This window comes from Pelobates fuscus, chromosome 2 (assembly GCF_036172605.1).
Source record: "Pelobates fuscus isolate aPelFus1 chromosome 2, aPelFus1.pri, whole genome shotgun sequence".
NCBI lineage: Eukaryota > Metazoa > Chordata > Amphibia > Anura > Pelobatidae > Pelobates > Pelobates fuscus.
The window spans coordinates 289788417-289812001 of record NC_086318.1 but is presented as its reverse complement, the minus strand read 5'-3'; the positions used below and the strand labels follow the sequence as shown (position 1 = coordinate 289812001).

At 39.0% G+C, this 23585-nt stretch overlaps 1 protein-coding gene across 5 annotated transcripts in view; it reads right to left on the bottom strand.

Moving 5' to 3' along the window:
- The window catches only part of IPCEF1 (interaction protein for cytohesin exchange factors 1), a 143233-nt gene that overhangs the window by 46516 nt on the left and 73132 nt on the right, over nucleotides 1–23585 (bottom strand). For 4 of the 5 annotated variants that reach the window (XM_063443430.1, XM_063443433.1, XM_063443431.1 and 1 more), the window contains 2 exons: nucleotides 16195–16231; nucleotides 14924–15093 (listed from right to left, as the gene is read on the bottom strand). In XM_063443430.1, the coding sequence (XP_063299500.1) occupies nucleotides 14924–15093; nucleotides 16195–16231 (207 nt within the window). The remainder of the gene's footprint in view (nucleotides 1–14923; nucleotides 15094–16194; nucleotides 16232–23585) is intronic. The other variant, XM_063443435.1, reaches the window with a different exon arrangement.

Sequence of the window (23585 nt, the reverse complement as noted above, 5' to 3'; positions counted from 1 at the left end):
TCCCACCTCCTGGACAGCATCTATTTTAGATTTATTCGGAAGCTGCATTCTTAGTGAGAGGAGGGACAGTGTAGCTGCTGCTGATTTAATAGGGAAATCGATAGCTAGGCTAGTGTATTCAGTGTCCACTACAGTCCTGAAGGATTCCTGAAGGAATCAACCAGATATTGTACTCTCCCCCGGGAGATTCGAGAATCAATAATAGAGTTAACCTCATACTCCTCCTGACCCTCCACCTGAACGGAGCGAGGAGGGGCTATTGTGGAGGAAAATCTGTTACATATGAGTGGTTTCAGTAATGAAACGTGAAACGAGTTTGGGATGCGTAAGGTATTAGGAAGAGCTAAACGATACGCAACTGGATTGATACGGGTCTGCACCCTGTAGGGTCCAATATAACGAGGAGCGAACTTCATGGAGGGCACTTTTAAACGGATGTTCCTCGTGCTCAGCCATACCCTATCACATGGAACAAAGACCGGAGCCGCCCTTCTACGTTTATCAGCGTGTTTCTTGACCAACATAGAGTTGTGCACAAGGATTTGTCGAGTTTGATCCCACAACTTCCTCAAATTGGCAACATGAACATCAACCGACGGCACCCCCTGGGAAGGAGAATCCGAAGGAAGAATAGACGGATGAAAACCATAATTCATGAAGAAGGGGCTTGAATGAGTAGAATCGCAAATGAGATTGTTGTGTGCAAACCCTGCCCAAGGAATCAAACCGACCCAATCATCCTGGTGTTCAGAAACAAAGCATCGTAAATATTGTTCGATTTTCTGGTTGGTACGTTCAGCAGCTCCGTTAGACTGAGGATGATAGGCAGAAGAAAAGTTTAATTTAATACCAAGTTGAGAGCAGAAGGACCTCCAAAAGCGGGAAACAAATTGGGAGCCTCTGTCCGATACAATTTGAGATGGTATCCCATGTAGGCGAAAAATCTCCTTAGCGAATATCTCTGCCAATTCGGGAGAAGACGGGAGTTTAGGCAGGGGAATGAAGTGTGCCATCTTAGTAAACCTGTCAACCACGGTGAGGATAACAGTCTGTCTTTTAGAGATAGGTAGATCGACAATAAAGTCCATGGCCAAACAGGACCATGGTTTTTCTGGAACCTCCAAGGGGTGCAGGAATCCACATGGAAGCGTATGGGGTTGTTTGGTTTTAGTACAAACTTCACATGCAGCGATGAACTCCTCAATATCCCTCCGTAAAGCAGGCCACCAGAAGTCCTTAGAGATCAACGCGTAAGTTTTGCGAATACCAGGATGTCCCGCCATCTTGCTATTATGTAAACACTGTAAAAGTTCCAGTTGAAGAGCAGGAGGAACGAAATGACGGCCCGCAGGAGTCTGTTTAGGTGCTAGATGTTGCAACTTAATGATCTCGGCCAGTAATGGAGAATGAATCCTGAGATTCGTATTAGCAATGATATTGCATTTCGGAACTATAGAAGAAAGAACTGGTTCAGGTACAGTAGAAGGTTCATATTGGCGAGATAATGCATCAGCTTTAGGGTTTTTAGAACCAGGTCTGTAAGTCAGTACATAATTGAAGTGAGTCAGGAATAAGGACCAACGAGCTTGTCTAGAGGATAAGCGCTTAGCCTCCCCAATATAGGACAAGTTTTTGTGGTCCGTCAAAATCGTAATAGGGTGTAGGGTCCCCTCCAACAAATGTCTCCACTCCTTTAAGGCTTTAATGACTGCTAACAGTTCCCTTTCCCCAATGTCATATCTGCTCTCAGGCCCAGAAAATTTCTTAGAGAAGAAACCACAAGGGTGTAACGGTTTATCCACCCCTAACCTTTGAGACAGAACAGCCCCAACTGCTGTCTCAGAGGCATCGACCTCAAGCAAGAAAGGCAGAGTCGTATCAGGATGGACTAGAATGGGAGCCGAGGCAAAAAGTTCCTTGAGGGTCTTGAAAGCACCAAGAGCTTCCTTAGACCAGAACTTAGTATCAGCCCCTTGTTTGGTCATATTGGTAATAGGCGCAATGATAGAGGAGTATCCTTTAATGAAGCGCCTATAGTAGTTGGAAAAACCAATAAACCTTTGGATAGCCTTGAGTCCTTTGGGCAAGGGCCAGTCTAAAATAGATTGGAGTTTTACAGGATCCATTTTAAAACCTTCCCCAGAAATCACGTATCCAAGAAAGTCTACCTGAGACTGATCAAAACTGCACTTCTCCAATTTGCAATATAGACCATGTTGCAGCAGCTTGTGTAATACCTTTCTGACCTGTCTATGGTGAGTCTCAATCTCCTTAGAGTGTATTAGTATGTCGTCCAGGTAAACAATAACACAATCATGCTGAAACTCCCTAAGTACCTCATTAATCAAATCTTGAAATACTGCAGGAGCATTGCATAGTCCAAATGGCATAACAGTGTATTTGTAATGGCCATACCGGGTATTGAATGCCGTCATCCACTCGTGACCTTGCTGGATTCTCACCAAATTGTAAGCCCCTCTGAGATCTAACTTGGTGAAGATTTTGGAGCCCTTAAGACGATCAAATAACTCGGTAATCAGTGGGATAGGATGGGATAGGCTTATTTTATTCAAGCCTCGGTAATCGATACAAGGTCTCAGCGTGCCATCCTTCTTCTTAATGAAAAAGAACACAGCCCCGGCCAGAGAAGAAGACCTCCTGATGAATCCCTTTTCTAAATTCTCCCGAATATACTCCTCTAGAACCGAGTTTTCCTGAACAGACAAAGGATATACATGGCCCCTCGGAGGCATAGTGCCGGGTAGAAGCTTAATCTTACAGTCAAATGACCTGTGTGGAGGCAAAGAATCGGCATTCTTCTTGTCAAACACTGCCCTTAAGTCTAGGTAAAGGTCTGGTATTTGTCTTTCTGTGGACTGAGTAGGATTCTCCGGTATGTTAATATTAGCTAATGGAGAAACCTTGCACAAACACCGATCCTGGCAGCCCTGGCCCCACGAGAGTATCTCTCCTAACTCCCAATCGATAATAGGGTTATGTTTTTTCAACCATGGGTACCCCAGAACTATGGGAACGGAAGGAGACGAAATGAGCATAAGAGATAAATTCTCCACGTGTAGGATACCAACATTTAAATCAATGGGTATGGTCTCACGAAAGATAACAGGGTCTAGTAGTGGTCTACCATCTATGGCCTCAACGGCCAAAGGTGTCTCCGTTAGCTGGGATGGGAAATTGTTCTTACTAGCAAAGGCTTGGTCGATAAAATTCTCAGCAGCACCGGAATCTATCAATGCCATAGCCCTTACTACTTCCTTCCCCCAAGTTAAGGAAACTGGTAGCAGAAGCCTGTGATCTTTATAATTAGGAGTAGAGGACAAAATAGAAACACCCAAGGCCTGTCCTCTAGAGAGACTTAGGTGCGAGCGTTTCCCGGGCGGTTAGAACAGTTCGAGAGTAAATTACCCTTGGCTCCACAATACATACACAAACCCTCTCTTCTCCTGTGCTGTCTTTCCTCCTCAGAGAGGCGGGTATACCCTATCTGCATAGGTTCAGTAAGCAAAGATATCGTGGAGTCAGGACTTGGAAAAGCGGGAGCTAACCTAAAAGAAGGTCTCTGGTTCCTCTCTCGAGTGTTCTGTCTTTCTCTTAGACGTTCATCTATACGAGAGATGAACGAAATTAAATCCTCTAAATTCTCAGGGAGTTCTCTGGTAGCAACCTCATCAAGGATTACATCAGATAGGCCATTCAAAAATACATCCATATACGCCTGCTCATTCCACTTGATTTCTGCCGCCAGAGACCTGAACTCTAGTGCATAATCCACCAGTGTTCGGTTCTCCTGTCTCAGGCGCAACAGTAATCTGGCTGCATTAACCTTTCTACCTGGAGGGTCAAATGTTCTTCTAAAAGCAGCTACAAATGCGTTATAGTTATAAACTAATGGGTTATCGTTCTCCCATAGTGGGTTGGCCCATCTCAGAGCTTTCTCAATGAGTAGGGTGATAATAAATCCTACTTTTGCCCTATCTGTAGGATAAGAGCGAGGTTGCAATTCAAAGTGGATACTAATTTGGTTTAAAAAACCACGACACTTCTCAGGAGCCCCACCATAGCGTACTGGGGGGGTAATGTGAGAAGAAGCACCCACTGTGGCTACCTCTAGACCTGAACCGACAGGAGAAACAGGGGTATTACGTATCTCCTCTGGTGGGTTATTGGCACAAGCTAATAGAGCCTGTAGCGCAAGCGCCATCTGATCCATTCTGTGATCCATGGCTTCAAACCTAGGATCAGGAGCAGCCAGCTTACTGTTTGTACTTGCAGGATCCATTGGCCCTGTCGTAATGTCCAACACGCAGAGTACAAACAGTAGCCAGATACGTATACCGGACCTTAGAATGGCCGGACTAACGTAAGTAGTACAGTATAGAATGGTCAAAGACAAGCCGAGGTCGAGGGTAACAGAAGACAGGTAAGCGAGAGACAAGCCGAATCAAGGGTAACAGAGATAAGCAGAGTAAGGTAAACAAGCCGGGTCAAAACCAAAAGGGATAATAGAATACACAAGCACTGAGTGACTAGAACAAGCTAGAACCACGACAGGGCAATGAGCTAATGAAAGAAGCTCTGTTAAATACCCTGTTCAGAGCAGTAACCACGCCTCCGAGGCGTCCTGATTGGTCCTGCAGCAATTGACTGACAGGTCGTTCCGGGGGAGTGTCCTGATGACTACTTCCTGCCTAGATGCTGTAAAAGGCAGTCACTCCCTCGCGGCCGGCCTAGCATGACCGGATAGACCGCGGGGAAGGGGGCCATCAGGCCGTCTGGATGGAGGAACAGCTAAGTCTCTACCTCTTTCGGAGGTAGAGACCACAGGTACCCTGACATGTCCTCCTTGCCCCCTCTCAACCATCCGCCACTCCTTCTCTCGCCTTGAGCAGTTCCTGCTCATCTGCCCACAGTCAGGTGTCTGTCAAGGACATGTTTGAGCGTAAGAAGCCAATGTCACAAAGTCACCCCCTTGCCCGGCATCTGACAGATGGCTTGTCTGAACTCTTAGCCCGCCAGCTTTTACCATTCAAGCTGGTGGAGTCTGAGGCGTTCCAAAAATTTTTAGCTATTGGGACACCGCAGTGGAAGGTACCCGGCCGAAATTTCTTTGCACAAAAGGCAATCCCCAACCTGTACTCGATTGTGCAAAAGGAAGTAATGGCATGTCTGGCACACAGTGTTGGGGCAAGGGTCCATCTGACCACTGATACTTTGTCTGCAAAGCATGGTCAGGGCAGGTATATCACCTACACTGCGCATTGGGTAAACCTGCTGACGGCTGCCAAGCATGGAACGCGTGGCTCTGCAGAGGAGTTGGTGACACCTCCATCGACTTGCAGGCACTCCTGCTGCCACCTCCTCTACTCCTCCTACTCCATCCTCTTCCATAACCTCCTCGTCTGAGTCCTCTTCTGCTGCTGCGTCTTGCTCCACATCAACGGCACCCCCCCAGCTCCCCAGGTACTATTCCACATCCCGCATATGGCAGTGTCACGCCGTCTTGGGGTTGACTTGCCTGAAAGCAGAGAGTCACACCAGACCAGCACTCCTGTCCGTCCTGAACGCACAGGTGGATCAGTGGCTGACTCCGCAGCAACTGGAGATCGGCAAAGTGGTTTGTGACAACGGAAGAAATTTGTTGGCAGCATTCATAGGCGTGCGCAGCCTGTTGCATTAGGGTGTGCACCTTAAAGCACAAACACACGCCGCGTGTATATGTATTTTTATATACACATACACATACATATACATACATTCACACACACATATATATATATATATATATATATACAAATATAAATAGGTGCAGTGTGTGTGATTGCGAGGGGTGCAGTGTGTGTAATTGTAAGGGGTACAGTGTGTGTAATTGTGAGGAATGCAGTGTGTGTGGGGCACAGTGTGTATGATTGTGAGGGGTGCAGTTTGTGGGGGGTACAGTGTGTGTAATTGTAAGGGGTACAGTGTGTGTAATTGTGAGGGGTTTAGAGTTTGTGTGATTGTGAGGGGTGCACTGTGTGGGCAACAGGGGTTAGGGGGGTGGAGGGGCAGTGAACGGGGGTTAGGGGGGTGGAGGGGCAGTGACAGGGGGTAGGGAGGTGGAGGGGCAGTGACAGGGGGTAGGGAGTTGGAGGGGCAGCGACAGGGGTTAAGGGGGTGGAGGGGCAGTGACAGGGTTTAGGGGAGTGGAGGGGCAGTGACAGGGGTTAGGGGAGATAGAGGGGTAGTGACAGGGGTTGTGGGGGGGTGGAGGGGCAGTGACAGGGGGTAGCGGGGGTAGACGGTTAGTGACAGGGGTTAGGGGGGTAGAGGGGTAGTGGCAGGGGTTGGGGGGTAGAGGGGTTGTGACAGGGATTAGGGGGGTAGATGGGCAGTGACAGGGGGTGAGGGGAGTGGAGGGGCAGTGACGGGTTGTGGGGGTAAAGGGGTAGTGACAGGGGTTGGGGGTAGAGGGGTAGTGAAAGGGGTTAGGGTGGTAGAGAGGCAGTTACAGGGGATGTGGGGGAGCGGAGGGGCAGTGACAGGAGGTAGGGGGGTAGTGACAGGGGTTGGGGGGGTAGAGGGGCAGTGACAGGGGTTAGGGGGGTAGAGAGGCAGTGGCAGAAGGTAGGGTGGGTAGAGGGGCAGTAACAGGGGATGTAGGGGGTAGTGACAGGGGTCAGGGGTAGAGGGGTAGTGACAAGGGATAGGGGTGTGGAGGGGCAGCGACAGGGAGTAGGGGGGTGGAGGGGCAGCGACAGGGAGTAGGGGGGTGGTGGGGCAGCGACAGGGGTTAGGGGGCTGGAGGGGCAGTGACAGGGGGTAGCGGGGGTAGACGGTTAGGGACAGTGGTTAGGAGGGTAGAGGGGCAGTGACAGGGGTTAGGGGGGTAGAGGGGTAGTGACAGGGGTTGGGGGTAGATGGGCAGTGAGAGGGGGTGAGGGGAGTGAAGGGGCAGTGACAGGGATTGGGGTAGAGGGGTAGTGACAGGGGTTAGGGGGGTAGAGAGGCAGTATCAGGGGATGTGGGGGAGTGGAGGGGCAGTGACAGGGGGTAGAGGGGTAGTGACAGGGGTTAGGGGGGTGGAGGGGCAGTGACAGGGGGTAGCGGGGGTAGACGGTTAGTGACAGGGGTTAGGGGGGTAGAGAGGGATCTGGAGTGGCCTAGCCAGTCTCCAGACCTTAATCCAATAGAAAACCTGTGGAGGGAGCTAAAGATTCGACACGGGTCATCTCCTAAAAATATTTGTCAATTCATATGTGTCTGCAAAATCAATAATTTTTCTAGTTCGAATGTAATGTCTTTCATTGCACAAATCCAAATATATGCTTACACAAGCTTAACCATGCATGCAACCAAATTTTGTACATTTGTTGGTTCTGCTTCTCCAAATTTATCCATGCAAATGATTTGTTAAAAAGATCTGGATGAACCAAAAAGTTGTGAAAATTGGCCAAACATTGGACTACAAAATACATAATTTTACTCATTTGAGCATTCGTCTACTTTTGTCCTGTCCAGATGATTCTTGGTATAGTACAGTGCCTTGCAAAAGTATTCAACCTCCTTGACTTTTTACCTATTTTGTTACATTACAGCCTTAAGTTCAATGTTTTATTAATCAGAATTTTATGTGATGGATCAGAACACAATAGTCTTAGTTGGTGAAGTGAAATGAGAAAAATATATACATAAAACTATTTTTTAGAAATAGAAAACAGAAAATTGGCATGTGCGTATGTATTCACCCCCTTTGTTATGAAGCCCATAAAACACTCTGGTGAAACCAATTACCTTCAGAAGTCACATAATTAGTGAAATGATGTCCACCTGTGTGCAATCTAAGTGTCACATGATCTGTCATTATATATACACACCTTTTTTGAAAGGCCCCAGAGGCTGCAACATCTAAGCATGAGGATCCAAACACTGCCATGAAGACTAATGGCCAGAAGAAAGCCATTACTTTCAGCAAAAAACAAAAAAATGGCATGTTTTGAGTTTCCGAAAAGGCATGTGGGAGACTCCCAAAATATATGGAGGAAGGTGCTCTGGTCTGATGAGACTAAAATTTAACTTTTCTGCCATCAAAGAAAACGCTATGTCTGGCGCAAACCCAACACATCACATTACTCAAAGAACACCATCCCCACAGTGAAACATGGTGGTGGCAGCATCATGCTGTAGGGATGTTTTTCAGCAACCGGGACTGGGGAACTGGTCAGAGTTGAGGGAAAGATATTCTTGAGCAAAACCTGTACCACTCTGTGCGTGATTTGAGGCTAGGACGGAGGTTCACCTTCCAGTAGGACAATGACACCAAACACACTGCTAAAGCAACACTTGAGTGGTTTAACCCCTTAAGGACACATGACATGTGTGATATGTCATGATTCCCTTTTATTCCAGAAGTTTGGTCCTTAAGGGGTTAAGGGGAAACATGTAAATGTGTCGGAATGGACTAGTCAAAGCCCAGACATCAATCCAATATAAAATCTGTGGTCAGACTTAAAGATTGCTGTTCACAAGCACAAACCATGCAACTTGAAGGTGCTGGAGCAGTTTTGCAAGGAGGAATGGGCAAAATCCCGTGGTAAGATGTGGCAAGCTCATAGAGTCTTATCCAGAGTGACTTGGAGCTGTGAATGCCGCAAAAGGTGGCTCTACAAAGTATTGACTTTAAGGGGGTGAATAGTTATGCACAAGTATTTCTGTTATTTTGTCCTATTTGTTGTTTGCTTCACAATAATAATAATAAAAAAGAACATGTTCAAAGTTGTGGGCATGAGGCAACAAAACACAAACAAAATGCCAAGGCGGGGAGGGGTGAATACTTTTGCAAGGCACTGTAATTGAACAGTATACTGGATGATTAAATTAAAGGTGATCTACTTAGAAAATGAACCTGTAACTGATGGCTTTACCATATAGCAGGAGCAGCAGTCACTGTCATTTTTCTGCAATTTCTCTAGACTCAAACATGCAGTTTATAATCTGAACATTTATAATCTGTCTTCATTTTGCAATTTTATACTACTTTCTGTATGGAAGTTGTTTATTTCACTAAACCGTAAGAAACATTAGATATGTGAAAATATGTGACAATATTTGCATATACTTCTGAACAGTATGCTTTTGGCTAATAAAATGTGAATGTTGCCATAGATACCACACTTATTCTTACAAATTTAAAAGTGTAAAAATTACCATTTGAAGAAAACATATCTAATGGATGCTGAGACCTTCTTCAAATGTAAAATTTAACTATTTTCTGTCTCAATTGTGTCTAATACAGAAGTAAAAGGGAAAAAAACACAAGGAAAATACACAATATAGTTCTCTTGTAGTAGGAATCAACTTGGGTATAAATGTAAGACTTCTCTATGTTAGCTTAAATTATTGGAATTCCCTTGTTAGTTCTGCACAATTCTCTGCTTAGTGAACAATTAGTCATTGTTTTCTATTCACAAGGGAGTTTGCCTTCTTCCCAAAGAGAGTCCTCTAACAATTTTACAAATTTCTATTTTCAAGAATTCCAGATATCATGTAAGAAATGTTCTTTACCAGAGAACCCTAAAATTTACAATTAACATGTTGTCACATGTTTATTATAGATAGTCATCTCATTTAATCAAGTTTTTCACTAAACTGAGAATTTTAGCAAATGACACAGCATGGCAACATTGAGTCTAAAATAGCCAAGCTGGGACTAGAGTTGAGTATTTTTTAGCCTCAACGTTGCCAATTGTAGTCTGCTAAAGTTCAACGTTTACTGGATAATCCTAAATGTTTATCAGCATGCATTATGTAAATTCTAAGGAAATTGAATTGAATATTATAAATTAAAAAAAATCCACTTTAACAATAATACCCTGCCTCTCTTTTATTTTGCCATAGAGAAGCATTAGTGAGCATACTCATTAATTCTTTTTACTCATTAATTCTGTTTCCAGGATATCTGTACAGAAATGTGTTTCTAGATGAAAAATACTATAAACTAAAATAGTATAAAATGTGTGTGATCTTTCACCTCTAATAAAGCTTAAATTGTGTTTTGTATTGTGATTATTCACAAAACAACAAATTGTTACTAATTAAAACCCAAGTTAAAGGGACACTCCAGGCACCCAGACCACTTCTGCCCATTGGAGTGGTCTGGGTACCAACTCCCACTACTCTTAACCCTGCAAGTGTAATTATTGCAGTTTTTTATAAACTGCAATAATAACCTTGCAGGGTTAACTCCACCTCTGGTGGCTACTAGAGGGCAGCCACTAGAGGGCACTTCCTGCATCATAGCACAGAAAACCTGTGCTACAGCATTGCTGGATGTCCTCACGCTGTGTGAGGACCTCCAGCGTCCCTAAATTCCCCATAGGAAAGCATTGAAAAGCATTTTCAATGCTTTCCTATGGGGAGCTCTAATGCGCATGCGCGGCATTGCCGTGCATGCGCATTAGTTTTCCCCGGCCGGTGGGCAGGATCAGTCTCGCCCACCGGCCGACGTAATAAAGGGGAGGATTTTTTTTCAAAAATGATAAACCAGAAAACTTTAAAACGTTATTCCAGTTATTCCATGAAAACAAGCACATTCATACACTATCTCAATTAATTTAAGGTTTAAGTAACTATAAAAAGATCACAGAAGCTTTTTATATTTCCAGCAGCTTTGTTCCATTGCAGTGGATAACTAGGTATTTTTGAACTGGGAACAGCTGCAAAAAAAACAACCAAATTGAGATTAAATCAGCACATCATACTACCACACTCTACATAGAGTTTTCTATTAAATGTTTTGTACTAATACCGGACTAGCATATAGTATAATAATAAAATGACCATGTGAGATAATATATTTTAATATTGCATTGTGACGCAGCAGCAGCTAATAAGGAATTTGCACAAATCTGTTTCAGTTGTGTTAAACAAATCAAATTCCTTTTACTCTGCCAGGTGCCATTGTTATAATATAAGCAATGTAGTTCAGTTCAGTGATCAGTGTAAATGTGCATAGGAATTTAGGGTAGTGCACAGGGTTTTTTGTTGTTGTTGTTGTTATATTATATAAATGCTAATCATTTTTATTATTATGTTTTGTTTTCTGAGCCCATATAATACATTGTAAGATTAGCGACACTGCATAATCGTCAATACTTTATAAACATAATATTTTTGCAAAGGATAAAAAATATATTTAAAAAAAAAAAATTCTGAAACAGAACATAATTGTATTTTTTTTAAATAAAAAAGGAAATAAACTTGCTCTTTAGTGCAAAATCTAGGTAGCTATCTAGTTTTATTTTATTTTATCATAAAAATAACTCAGTAGAAAGGTTAGTTTAAAATAAATTATTGTTGTTACTGTAAAATATTCCTGAAACCAATTCAAAGCTGCATTTTTATTAGCACCAATTTTTAAATTCTATATTTTAATCATGTAGTCTCTTGTTTCCTGCTGCCTAGTGTTTATCCATAGATTTGCATTTTATATAATCTACATAATATTTCTTCCCTCCGTAAATCCTTTTTCACATTGATTGATTATTTTTTAGTAAGGAATTGTTTATTCTACTCTTATAAGCAAGTAACATTTGAAATGAATAATATCTTTAAACTTTACCTGTGTTCCAATTTGTATTTCTCTCAAATATTCACAAACCCGTTCAACAGACATGACATAGCATAATTAGAGATCAATTGAGCTCCAAAAGGAACCAGTGGCTCTGTACATATTGCAAAGCTTTATGTGATAGTTATATAGGTATATAGGATTTAAAAAAAAAAAAAAGACCAAGTTCAGCCTTTCACATTATTCATACAGATGGCACCCACTATAACACCCTTATGTAATCTAATAACATCTTCATAGAAGTGTATAATTTTCTCTTGATATACAGTGAAAATTATGTAAATGTATACACACAACAGTGCAGACAAAGCTAGAAAATAATATGTCGCACTCAACAGGGTCAGATTAAAAGCCCATTGGGCCTGGTGCTGACAATTATGGTGGGCTGGGCCTAATTACAGAATCTTATCGACAGAAAACACAAAAACAGTCATACCTAACAAGCGTCATGTATCTGGTGGAGGTGGTGCTGGAGGGAAACTCACAGGATTTAGCTACAAGAAAACACATACCCTATGCCAATCTCTCGCTTTCATCTTTCAAGTAAATCCATACTCCTTAACAGCAGTGTCCGGTGAAGCAGGATGCCAGTGTGCGGTGTAAAAACGTGGGCCACTGACGCGATTCACATAAACAGAACCGCCCAAAGGGGCAAACATGCCCAAAAAGGCGGTGTGTGTGCCTGAAGAATTGGAAGGCCAGCCTGGCGTAAATGCATGACAGGCTGCCTGCAAATCATGCAGGCTGGCCAACTAAGGGTATACTGTGCAGACAGAACCCTGAGATTGCCATAAATGCGTCTAATGATGCCCTTGCTCCACACTTTCTAAGGACTTTCACCTAGCACTCACTCTCCTTACTAGCAGGCAGTAGCTCCTGGTATACAGTCTGGGACAGAGAAATGGTGTATGTAGGGAGTGTAGAGGGGAATATGTCACAGTGTTAGAGAGATCGAAGCAGCAAGAATATTTGCATAGTGCTCAAAGTCAGCTTTACGCTTTACCTTAACTAATTGTCAACCATTCCAGGTTTTCTTCCCCTATATCCCTCTTAAGTTTACAAAATTAAGCAAGAGTATGTGAAGAATAGTAAAAATAATAATAATAATATATATATATATATATTTATCAATGAGCCTACTCCATGGGTATGGGCCTGGAGATGCAGCTCCATCAGCCCCTATATTAATCTGGCCCTGGCACTCAATAGAAAGAGGGAATTCGCATATGGTAGAGCCAATACTAGTACTTGGTTCTAGTGATTAGTGCAGCAGAACGTTTAGGTTGTTCTCTCCCCTTCCTAACTTCTCAAACACATTCAGGAAGAAGCAATCGTTTTCATATCCCAGATAGCAGTATAAAATTACATCGAAATACATAGAACACAAATGTGCATGAGCCTAGTAAAGCTAGTTCAACATTATGAAAAGGAAAAGGAACATTTTTTCAAATAATACGAAAATCTCATGGACTGGATGTAAAGCTTTTATCAAACAAAAATATAAAAACAAATAGCACATGTGGCAAATATATAATCACAGTCAAAATGATTTTCACATTTCAATCAAACATTTAAGAATACCATGAGTATTTTAGATTTTACTTAAGAAAGCTTCACTCTAAAGGTTCCCACTAAAAGGACCACTAAAGACCTATAACAGCTAACTTTTGATGTATGACTATGTGCTAAATTTGGCCAGAGAGAACTGAGGCTTTGTGCTGAATATTTCTATGCATTAAATGGGTCTCTCTCAGGCCCCCCCTCCTTTACCGAATTCAGCAGGACAATCATGATGTCAGGGTCCAATCCCGCAGTTCCAGATCTGGAGATACAAGAAAACTGTCCTTGGACATCATTAAATGGGCTATTGTTGTGCATGGGCTCGAGGACTCTGCAGGTTTTAGGCTGGCCAGACATGCCCCTTAGTTCTCTCGGGCAGGACTACTTATTGTGGGCACAAACAGTGACATGAGTTGTATTACTGGTGTATTACTGCCCACAAATGCAAATCTGCATATCTCCCAAAGTTTTATTTAGATCTTATTATCGAGCATTTAAATGGACAATCCATCAACCAACAAGATGGGTGTTTTTTGACCCTAGTAATGTTCTGGTTATCATTTCAGGTTGGCTTCATTTGAGTCTATATGACGGAAAAAATAAATCAATGGAACCAATACAAATACAAATAAATATGGGGCGCATAAATGTACTTTTATTCCAGGTGGTTGCAGGTTCTGTGACTGCTTAAACATTAGAGTTATGTGGAATTTCCAGATTCCTTTTCAAGGAGAACAAAATACCTCAATCCATGAAATATAGGAAAAAAGAGACCTTTAATATGATAAAGGTACATCACTGCTCAGAAATACAGGAAGAAGTACAAAACCAACTCAGAAGTGTTTTGTGCCTTCAGAAGTCGTTCCAAAGCAGAAAATCATAATTATTTCTGTACTTATCATGATGTATTTTTATTATCATACAAATCCAATTTTTTCCTCATAAAGGGACCCTTTAGTTCCACTTACATATAGTTACATAGTTACATAGTTACATAGCTGAAAAGAGACTTGCGTCCATCAAGTTCAGCCTTCCTCACATTTGTTTTTGCTGTTCATCCAAAAGAAGGTAAAAACTTAGTCTGAAGCACTTCCGATTTTGAAACAAACTAGGACCTAGGCTCAAAAGACCTTCCTTTGAGCCTAGCAGTCTATTTATACATACTCCTTTAGTGGATACAAGATTATCGTTTTTTTTCGCTATTACTTTACTATCACTTCCTCTCCACGAGAGCGTGATAGAGTCCCTATTTTTATGGACTATCCACAGGATGCTGATCTTTTAAGCACTCTTGACCATCCCAAAGAGCAGTTTAATGTTAAATTGTCATTGTCATTGTCAGTTGCATATTCTATTTCTAATAGCAGCTGCACACACTGTAAATTAGCAGTTTTTTAGTGTACAACTGTAATAGTAAATGGAGGAACAACTTACTATGTGAATCCATCTTCACAGGTGCACTGGTCTTAACCTGCCTTATTGCGATTACTGTTGCCAGTAAGAGTTAACCCAATGTGCTTTAGGCAGGTAGAACTTGGGTTATGGAAATGAGAGGTAGCACTATACGTTTTATAGGCCTAATGATATATACATTGTTACAAATCAAGCCTCTCACCAATACACTGACACCAGGTTAAAGACTTTCAATAAAAAGCATTTCTAAACAATATATCTTTGGCAATGCAAATGCAATAAATGATAAAACATATTATATTAATTATAGGCATTCTAGCTTACCAATTGATTTGTGTACCAATATAGGCATGAGCCTTTTAAAACAGTCCACATTTTTTTCCACTTGTTGACCAAAAAAGATTTTTCTTTTTTCTTATACATCCACCCTTGGCAGTCAGCATCACCAAGGTCCTTGCAGGAAATCCTTCTTCGGCTCATTATAAATATACTCCCTATATATGAAAACAAAAATTAAATAAAAGACCCATGGCATTTATAACAATATTCTTATAGGAACTAACCATAAAAAAGTAGGTCAGTTTGACAATGTATACTTCAATTAATTGAATGAGCAAATAAAGCATTGTTAGAGCCAGGTGAAGCTATTGCCAAACATTGATTTAAATAAGAGAAAAAGCAAACAAGGATTTCAAAATATTGCATTACGTAAGCAACACACAGTATGGACCAAGACACTTTAAAAACTGTCTGTTTCAAAAACAGTGTCTGGCTCAAATATAATATATGCATTTAAAATAATAATAGGAATAACTAGGAAATAATAATATATGCAGCACTATATATATCGTAATTAAATCCATGCGATAGTTTGGTACTTGGTATGTTTTTGTTTTTAACTTGGAAGTTTGGATTTAATGTCAATATATATGTTACTGTGCGCATTATTGTCTCCTACTGGGCTTTAAATATACACTTTATTGTGCCACTGCTTGTAGTCTTAGAAGCAGCCTTCCCAATTTGTGATTTTATTGTTTGCTGTTTTGTTTGTATTGGGAGACGTTTTGTCAGTTACAAAACAGCAAGGGAAAACAGTGCAAGCATAAAAAGCAAAGGCAATGAAGCACGCTGTTTTCAGTAAAAAAAAAAATCTAAATTTTCTACATATTCACCAATAATGCATATTGCTCAGAGATGATAAAATAATATAATTGAGGTGTTACATTTTTAAAATTAAAACTACCAATGACCTTATCACAAATATTTGTGAAATAAAGTATATTGACCTAAAACTTCCAATGTTACCAAGATTACATTGTGTGACTTATAATAGTGAAAAAATAATTTTATACTTAGAAATATTTATTAATAAATCTGCAGACAACACCAAAATATGGACAACTTGCTTTTTCTTTACTAGAATTTGCAGTAAATATGCATTCTTATTGTATCCACTTGTAAAGCATGTTAACGAGATCACACTGTGGATCCTGTTTCTTTAAATACGTTTACATTGAAAAACCACTTCTCTGTAGAAAAGTGAGTCTTGAAAATAAATCATATGAATTTGGAGTGAAAATTAAAGATTGCATTACCTCTGGATTTCTTGGCTGTCTTTGTACGCAAGGAAACCTGCAGTCAGGAAATGAACAGAGGAAAGAGAAAGAGGAAATTTCTTATTGTGATCATACGTAAGGAATGAAAGGCTGGAGTTAAAAAGGAGGGTCTAACAGAAAGAGATGATTATACCACAAGCTTTACACTGACAAAAAGGGAAGCTACTTATTGCTGCAGACTAAAATGCCTGTGAGGTTGCTGTGTGTGAATATGCATTGGTATGTCTTACATTGTGTATTGTTTACAGAAATAAACATTCAGAGTATCAGAAGATATATATATATATATTTATATGTTTCTCGGTTTGTTGAATGTCTTTACTCCTGTTGATTGTGATAATATCATGATTGTACTTAACACATAAACTCAATTAACTCTACAAATTGTATTGTCTATAATTAGAAATGTTTCAAATATAATACACATTCATAGTATCATAGACAACATACTATGTACTATGTAGATACTAAATAATGATACATTGTGATAAAATAAAATGCACATTTGAAAGGTCATTAAAGGAACACTTATCTTATTGAAGTTGTTATAGTGCCTTCAATCCTGCCACCCCCCATCCTCCCCCAAACCCCCCTTTTTTTTTTAAATAATCAGAAGGGTTGGGAATGCGGCTTCAAGCGATGCCTCCAAGCACTCTGGGTTCAAGAGCCGGGACTGTTACTTTCCGGCTCTCATACCGTAACATACGTTGAGGTCCTGCACACATGCACAGTGCCATCATGGTCTGCTATAGAGATTCATTGTATTCAACAATTCTCTATGGCAGAATCTTAGGCACATTGCAGCAAGTTTCTTAATCCTCCAGTACGATGTCACTTGAGGAGTAAGTAGATAGAAGGTTTTACTGAGGGAGACTTGGAGCTGGAGAAAATGTGAGTAATTTGTTTTTATTCATTTTCTTTTCTTTTTTTTTTTTTTTTTTTTTTAACAGGTGAGGAGCCCTGAATTATACAGGGAATATATATCGGTATTCCTATCACTGCAGCCTTGATGTCCCTATGTAGTGCACAGTGTTCCTTTAATAATAAAATAATTAAATACATCTAACTCTTTGAAACACCTATTCTGTATTTCTGATTCTTTAATGTCTGTGTACAATATTCAGTATACCTATAAAGATGTCCAAAAATGTCTCTGTTTTTTATTTTCTATTGCGTTGTTCTTTAGTATAACAAACTAGAATTTCCTTGCACTAGTAATTGAATTAGTTGCATTGAAGTAATTGTGCTCTACAGGTTCAAAAATCTTAAAATGAATGGCCTTTCCAGACAATTTCCTTTATTTCTTCGATGTGCTACATTATACCCTCCCTCCACTTTGCATTCTTTACAAGACTTCCATGCTATGTCTGGATTTTCAGTCCAAATCCAAATCTATTGCCCTTTACCTATGCCCTGCAAGATCCCCCCCTTCCCATCTCTGTATATATCCTTTCTGAGAAAAAGGTTAGATAGGCAATACAGTAAAACTATTTACTGAAATACATTGACCATCTTTAAATAATGATGACTCTGCAGCTTACACCAAATGTAATCATTGTTTATCTCTTTACTTTTCACTTGAGAAAAGAGATAAGATTTTTAAACCCAGATTTACTGTATCCACTACAGTTTTTCCACTTTCTCTTAAAGGACCACTATAGGCACCCAGATCACTTCAGATCTGGAAGAATTGCAGTTCAGAATGAAACAAATCTCTAAGTCTAAAGGTTACCTATGTCTGAATCTCACAGATAAGTCAATCATGATCATTTGGATGCTAAGTGCATTCAGATATTCAATATAGATCAGATATTTAATTGGTACAAAGGAAATATTTCAAACTTGGTAAAATCTGTTTTACTAATTATATTTTCATATAATTAGTCAAATTTAATCACCTATTGCAATGAATGTTATTGATAAAAATTAATCATGATAAAGGCAATATGAAGCTTACAAAAATCAATGCTAGAAAGTGATGTAGTCTGTCTATACATTTCCTGTTTACATATTCTGTCTGCATAATAGAACTCACAACTATGTGCAGACAGAAGACTTTTTGACCGGACATCAGTGGGTCCTTTGTTTTAGATTTAATTGATGCTGATCATCTATATGATGTAGTCAGACAGATCTTGCTTTATTTAATGTGATACTATATGCTCTAATTGCATAAACTGATAATCACATGAGAAAACTATTTTTGACGTACTAGATATATAACAGTGGGCATATATAAAAATAGTTGCATACAGCAGCATCCTATGATACCTTGTTCATTCTACTTAATTGATTTAGTAAGATTTCGGATGTTTTTTTCCTCATCTAGTTTTTTGCATGCTGATACCAGCATCCATTTCCCATATGACTGCCTGCCACTGACCAGCAGATTGGCTAGTGTGGAATGAATGATGGAGATTTCTAAAGAAGACTACATTGGAACAGTTTATAGTAAAAGAGGTATCAAAGAGTGCTCCTCCAGATTGGTCACATGATTTTCCTGACTGGACACTTGGGGAAAACTTTTATCCAAGCACCTACTTTGCCTTTAATTCACCTGATTGTCACAAGAATCCCTTTGAAGAAGTGGATTTAAACATATACTGGACCTGTTTTTAAAGTTCATCAGTAAGGGCAAGAAGAACATCCTCATGATTGTGGACCATGTTTCCTGATGGTGGACTATGTTATATGTTTTCAATTAATATCACCACTGAATCTGGAGCTGAGGATTTTATTTATGAGGGTGGGTTTCTTCAATGAGATCCTACCAAAGAATCCCATTTATGTCCTACTCGATTCAGTAGATTTGTCAGCTTTGTGTTGCACATATTATCTGTTCAATACCATGCTATTCAAATAAAGTTCTCTGAAAACCATTTAATGGCATGTCAAAACACATGATGCAGGCAATAATCATCAAATCCAGTCTATATACAGTTCCCATTTCCCAATTTAGTGTCAGGTAGGTAAGGCAAAGTCTTTATTACTAATATAAAAAGACTAAGACAAAAATCCAACATAACCAGCTATAACCTAACATACACATTTTTTTTTTTACCAAAAATGGATATTATACGATATTTACGATCTGAGATTGAAAATAGCGTATTTTTTACTTTGTTGTTTTTAAAGGATTGACAAAACTATAGAGATACACTATCAACCATAGATACATGTTGTTTGATTACATTTTTCACAATTCAATAACTTTACTAGTTGATTTAATTATTTCAGTAAGTAAAATTAATTATTACTGTAGATATTATTTTTATTTATGTCCATTGCAAATAATTGAAAAATATATTTATTATTAGAGTTAAATGGGATCAAATTGATGCATGTAGCTACATTTTAAACTTACAAACACTTTAAGACAGTTCAAATTTTGTGGATTTACATTTGATCTTGTAAACTATTAACTAAACACAGATATTTGATTTAAGAAATTCTGGGTGATACATTACATTCATGAATTCTGTTTGTTTTTTTATATTTCTTTTTAAGTGTCTTGTTCAGTTTAACTGAATTGAAATGTACAATTTATTGCAGGGGTTCATGCCCTAATTCTTTCAGCCTGATACCTTCTTTCTGTATATCATATTTAGGATTTTATAAACATTTGAAAAAAGTGAAATTAAATTATCCAAAAGTAATATTGCTTATACAACAAATACGAGACTTTAACCAACTACAATATTGGTTTTAACAAAGACTGAGCTTTGTTTTGATAACATGCAATCTGAAATACAATATGCTCTGATAGTCTTTATGATAAATGCTTAATGATGGAGGACACACATTTTCTCTTTCTATTTAAAGAAGATAAAAAAAATTAAAGTCAGTTTAACATAATTAAATAAATCAATTTAAAAATAAAAGGTATTTTAATAATTCACTTAAAATACAATAAAATAAACATAAAAGTCAACATCGTAAATATCATTGATGTATTGGCTGTAATATAGTAACAGGTGATTTCAGAAAACAACATATTAATAGTTGAATTTTCTATATGATGCTTAATCTAATTACAGTTACATAAGATCTTTTTATACACCATTGTAATTAACATTGACGTTTTGCTAAAAATAAAAAAATAGCCGCCTTCTTGAATTTAAAACAAAACTCTGATTGGCAAAATAAAGAAAGCGTATCATATTTCGTGATTACCATGTAAAATATCAAAACCAAGACAAGTCACATAACATAAAGCATGCAGCCATAACAAAAAATTAAAGCATTAAATTTGAATTATTCAAAAGCACAGATGAGTAAAATACTTTCAAGAAATTTGAAATAACCTTTTATAGTGATAGTGATAAAAATGTTTCTGACAAATATGGTTAACTTATTGAGACATCAATGTCACGGGTAGTAAGGTCACTTAGGTTCCTTGGTCACTGCTTTTCTAATCCTCCTCTGGTCCTGAATTCAGCTACAGCATACAGTGATTATAGCTCTTTTGGAACCTTGTAAAATTCCCCAATATAGTGGACGAGACCACCCGTATTGAGTAAAACAAGTAACTTGTTTATTGCAGAGAAAACAAATGTATTTATACCATTACGCACAATACCAGAACAATGCAAACCACTGCCTGGTGTCTTGGTGTCTGGGATATAACTAGATTAAGATGGATAATTGAATCTGCTGGACACCAAGACTCATTGCACAAGATGTTACAATAATAAAAACAATAGCTTTCAACCCAGCTCAACTCAACATTAACACAATGTACCCCAACACCGGGCCCATATCTGTGGGCAGGAGGCTATACTTCAAGCCTCTCCAGAAGGGGGCTTCTGTGACAATCAAAATCTAGTATACAACAAAACAATCTTTTCATTGTCTAGGTGGTTTGGCGGATACCTGATCATGACAGTGTATTTTTAAGGTAGTATTTATTCTCTGCAAGACAAGCAAGTGATAAGTGGTACAAATGAACTCTACAAATAGTGCTAACCGTCTTTCTCTGCAAATAATGGTTTAAATATGTCACTAACTGTTTGAATTTACTTGGTTCCCCCAAAAATACTGAATATGAACCCATAAATATTATTGATGCAGCATTAGTATGATATGCATCTCTATACAACCAATGGATAATATGAAATCAATCAATTAAATAGCGTGCAACACTGTGTGTTCACACTCTGATTCCAGACCGGCTGATGAAAGCCAAGTCATGCTGCCAGAGGTGGAAGTACACTGAAGTGGTCGTGGTGCCCTTGGCATCCCTTTATAGAGAAAAAAGAACCAACCAACTGGGTAGTTATATAAGATGCAGTGAAATGAGAAGGGTAAAAAAAAGAAAAGTAAAAAGTAAAGAAGAAGTAAAGACAAATATAGAAACTAATAATATACCACAAAAAGAATATGCAACCAACGAAGATTGCTTTAATATTCCCAAACAGTGGCCTAGTATTGAGTAATTCTTTATTCTCCAGACTTTAAAATAAAAATGTATAAATGGAACTCCACACTCCAACTGAGATCAAGACTGGATGTGGGTTATTTAGTAAACAAAATGGCCTCATAAAATACTATTAAGAAGTAAAATATTTGGCAGCAATAAAGGAACTTTGCAGGTAAAAATGTTTAACCTATACAAAAAAAAAGTATGAGGAATATCAGATAGAATAAACCAAGAAAAATGCCTGCATGCAGTTTGCGTCTACCTATGCTTTCTCAACAACTAACCCTTTACCCCTTTGCAGACAGGTTCTTCAGGATACATAATAACACATAATATGTCCCAATATGATTTTATTTATAAATGTGCAAAGAAAAAAATGTAAGTTCTAACATATAGCTTGCAAATGTCAAAAATAAATACATATAAAACAATATGCAAATACAAACAATACAAATTTAACCAGTACTGGGTTAAGGTGATCAGTCGTTACATCCACTAGCAATAGCACATGAATCGAATACCCTTATTTTGTGTACCAAATAATCATGAAGGCATTCTTCCAAAAAAAAAAGATATATGATGAAATATCTCTCTAGTCCCCAATTAATATTTTTCTGTGAATTTATTCAAAATACAATTGTCAGGTATATAGACTGGAGGACAAATGTCTAATAAATATCATTAAAAAATATATAGCCCATTGTAGCTTTGCATAATTAATGGATACACCCCCAGACAGAGTAGACACTGTTCAAAGTGATTAATCAACACTAGCAGAGAGCAATCTCCTAGCTGACACAAGAAAATTTTCATAGATGACGGATGCATGCAGTAATTGCTTTACTCATTACATCTGAAGAATTGCATGTGATATCTGGCACAAGAAAATATTGAGCAGATTGGTTCCCAGAGAAGATGTGCAAAAACATAACATGCCAGCCAGGTCTTTTGCTTTAATACTCCACAATGGTGGCCAAAGAGTGCCAGGGTCATAAAGGCTGGTAGATACAACCTTCCTCCATTGACTAGAGAGCTGTTTGTAGCACGGAGTCCATGTGATTGACTGTGAGGTCTGTGATAGCCTATTATATATAACCTCCACTGTTCCAAGGAGGGACAAAGGAAAGGGCCAATGAGCCAGAAAGCAGCTGAGGATGATCGTTTCTGCCAAATTGTAAAAACGTGTGTAGGTAAAACAAAGTAACTAAAAGACTTTTATTGATCTAAAATACAGAAATTAAAATAACCATAATGCGTTTCACCATATGTGGCTTCTTCAAATGGGTTAAAATTGGCGCCAAAATTACGATCGGCCAATCAGGAACTAATTTATAGTGAACACATAAAATTAAACGCAGGATACATAAAAATATAAGTGAAAAGCAGTCACTGGGTGATGGGGGTCAGAAAAAAACGGCCTCCCTACCTGTGAACTGCAACACCAATCTGGGATTTTCTATGTTTTCACAGGGCACTCTATCACACAAGTGCAGGCAACCAGCACTCTAAGCATGGTTCTGCACTTTAGCACTTAACTCTATCCCCTTTTTTCCTCCTTATCAGTCTAGACTTTAATTTAATGAAGGAGTATGTCTGAGTATGTCTAATGAGACAGGGGCACCTAGATTATTGATTCAAATGTCTGATATTTACTGATAATCACTGTATATTTTCACACAGAATCATAGTCTTTCCTGACAAGGGTTAGCTCTCATTTGTTCATTTGAGCCTGTAGATACTTTGTTGCATTTGGAGGATCAGCCACCAGGCTTTAGTTACGTTTTTCTTTTTTCTGTTCTGACCACCACTTTTTGGTTATGGAATTGGTTTGATAAGCATTTATTTATCTATTTGTTCATCTACTTGTTATTATTTATCTGTGCTAATTAAGATTTCCAGCCGACACTCTCCTGCTGAAGGAACTTTTCAACAGTAAGAGCGTTATTTGTAT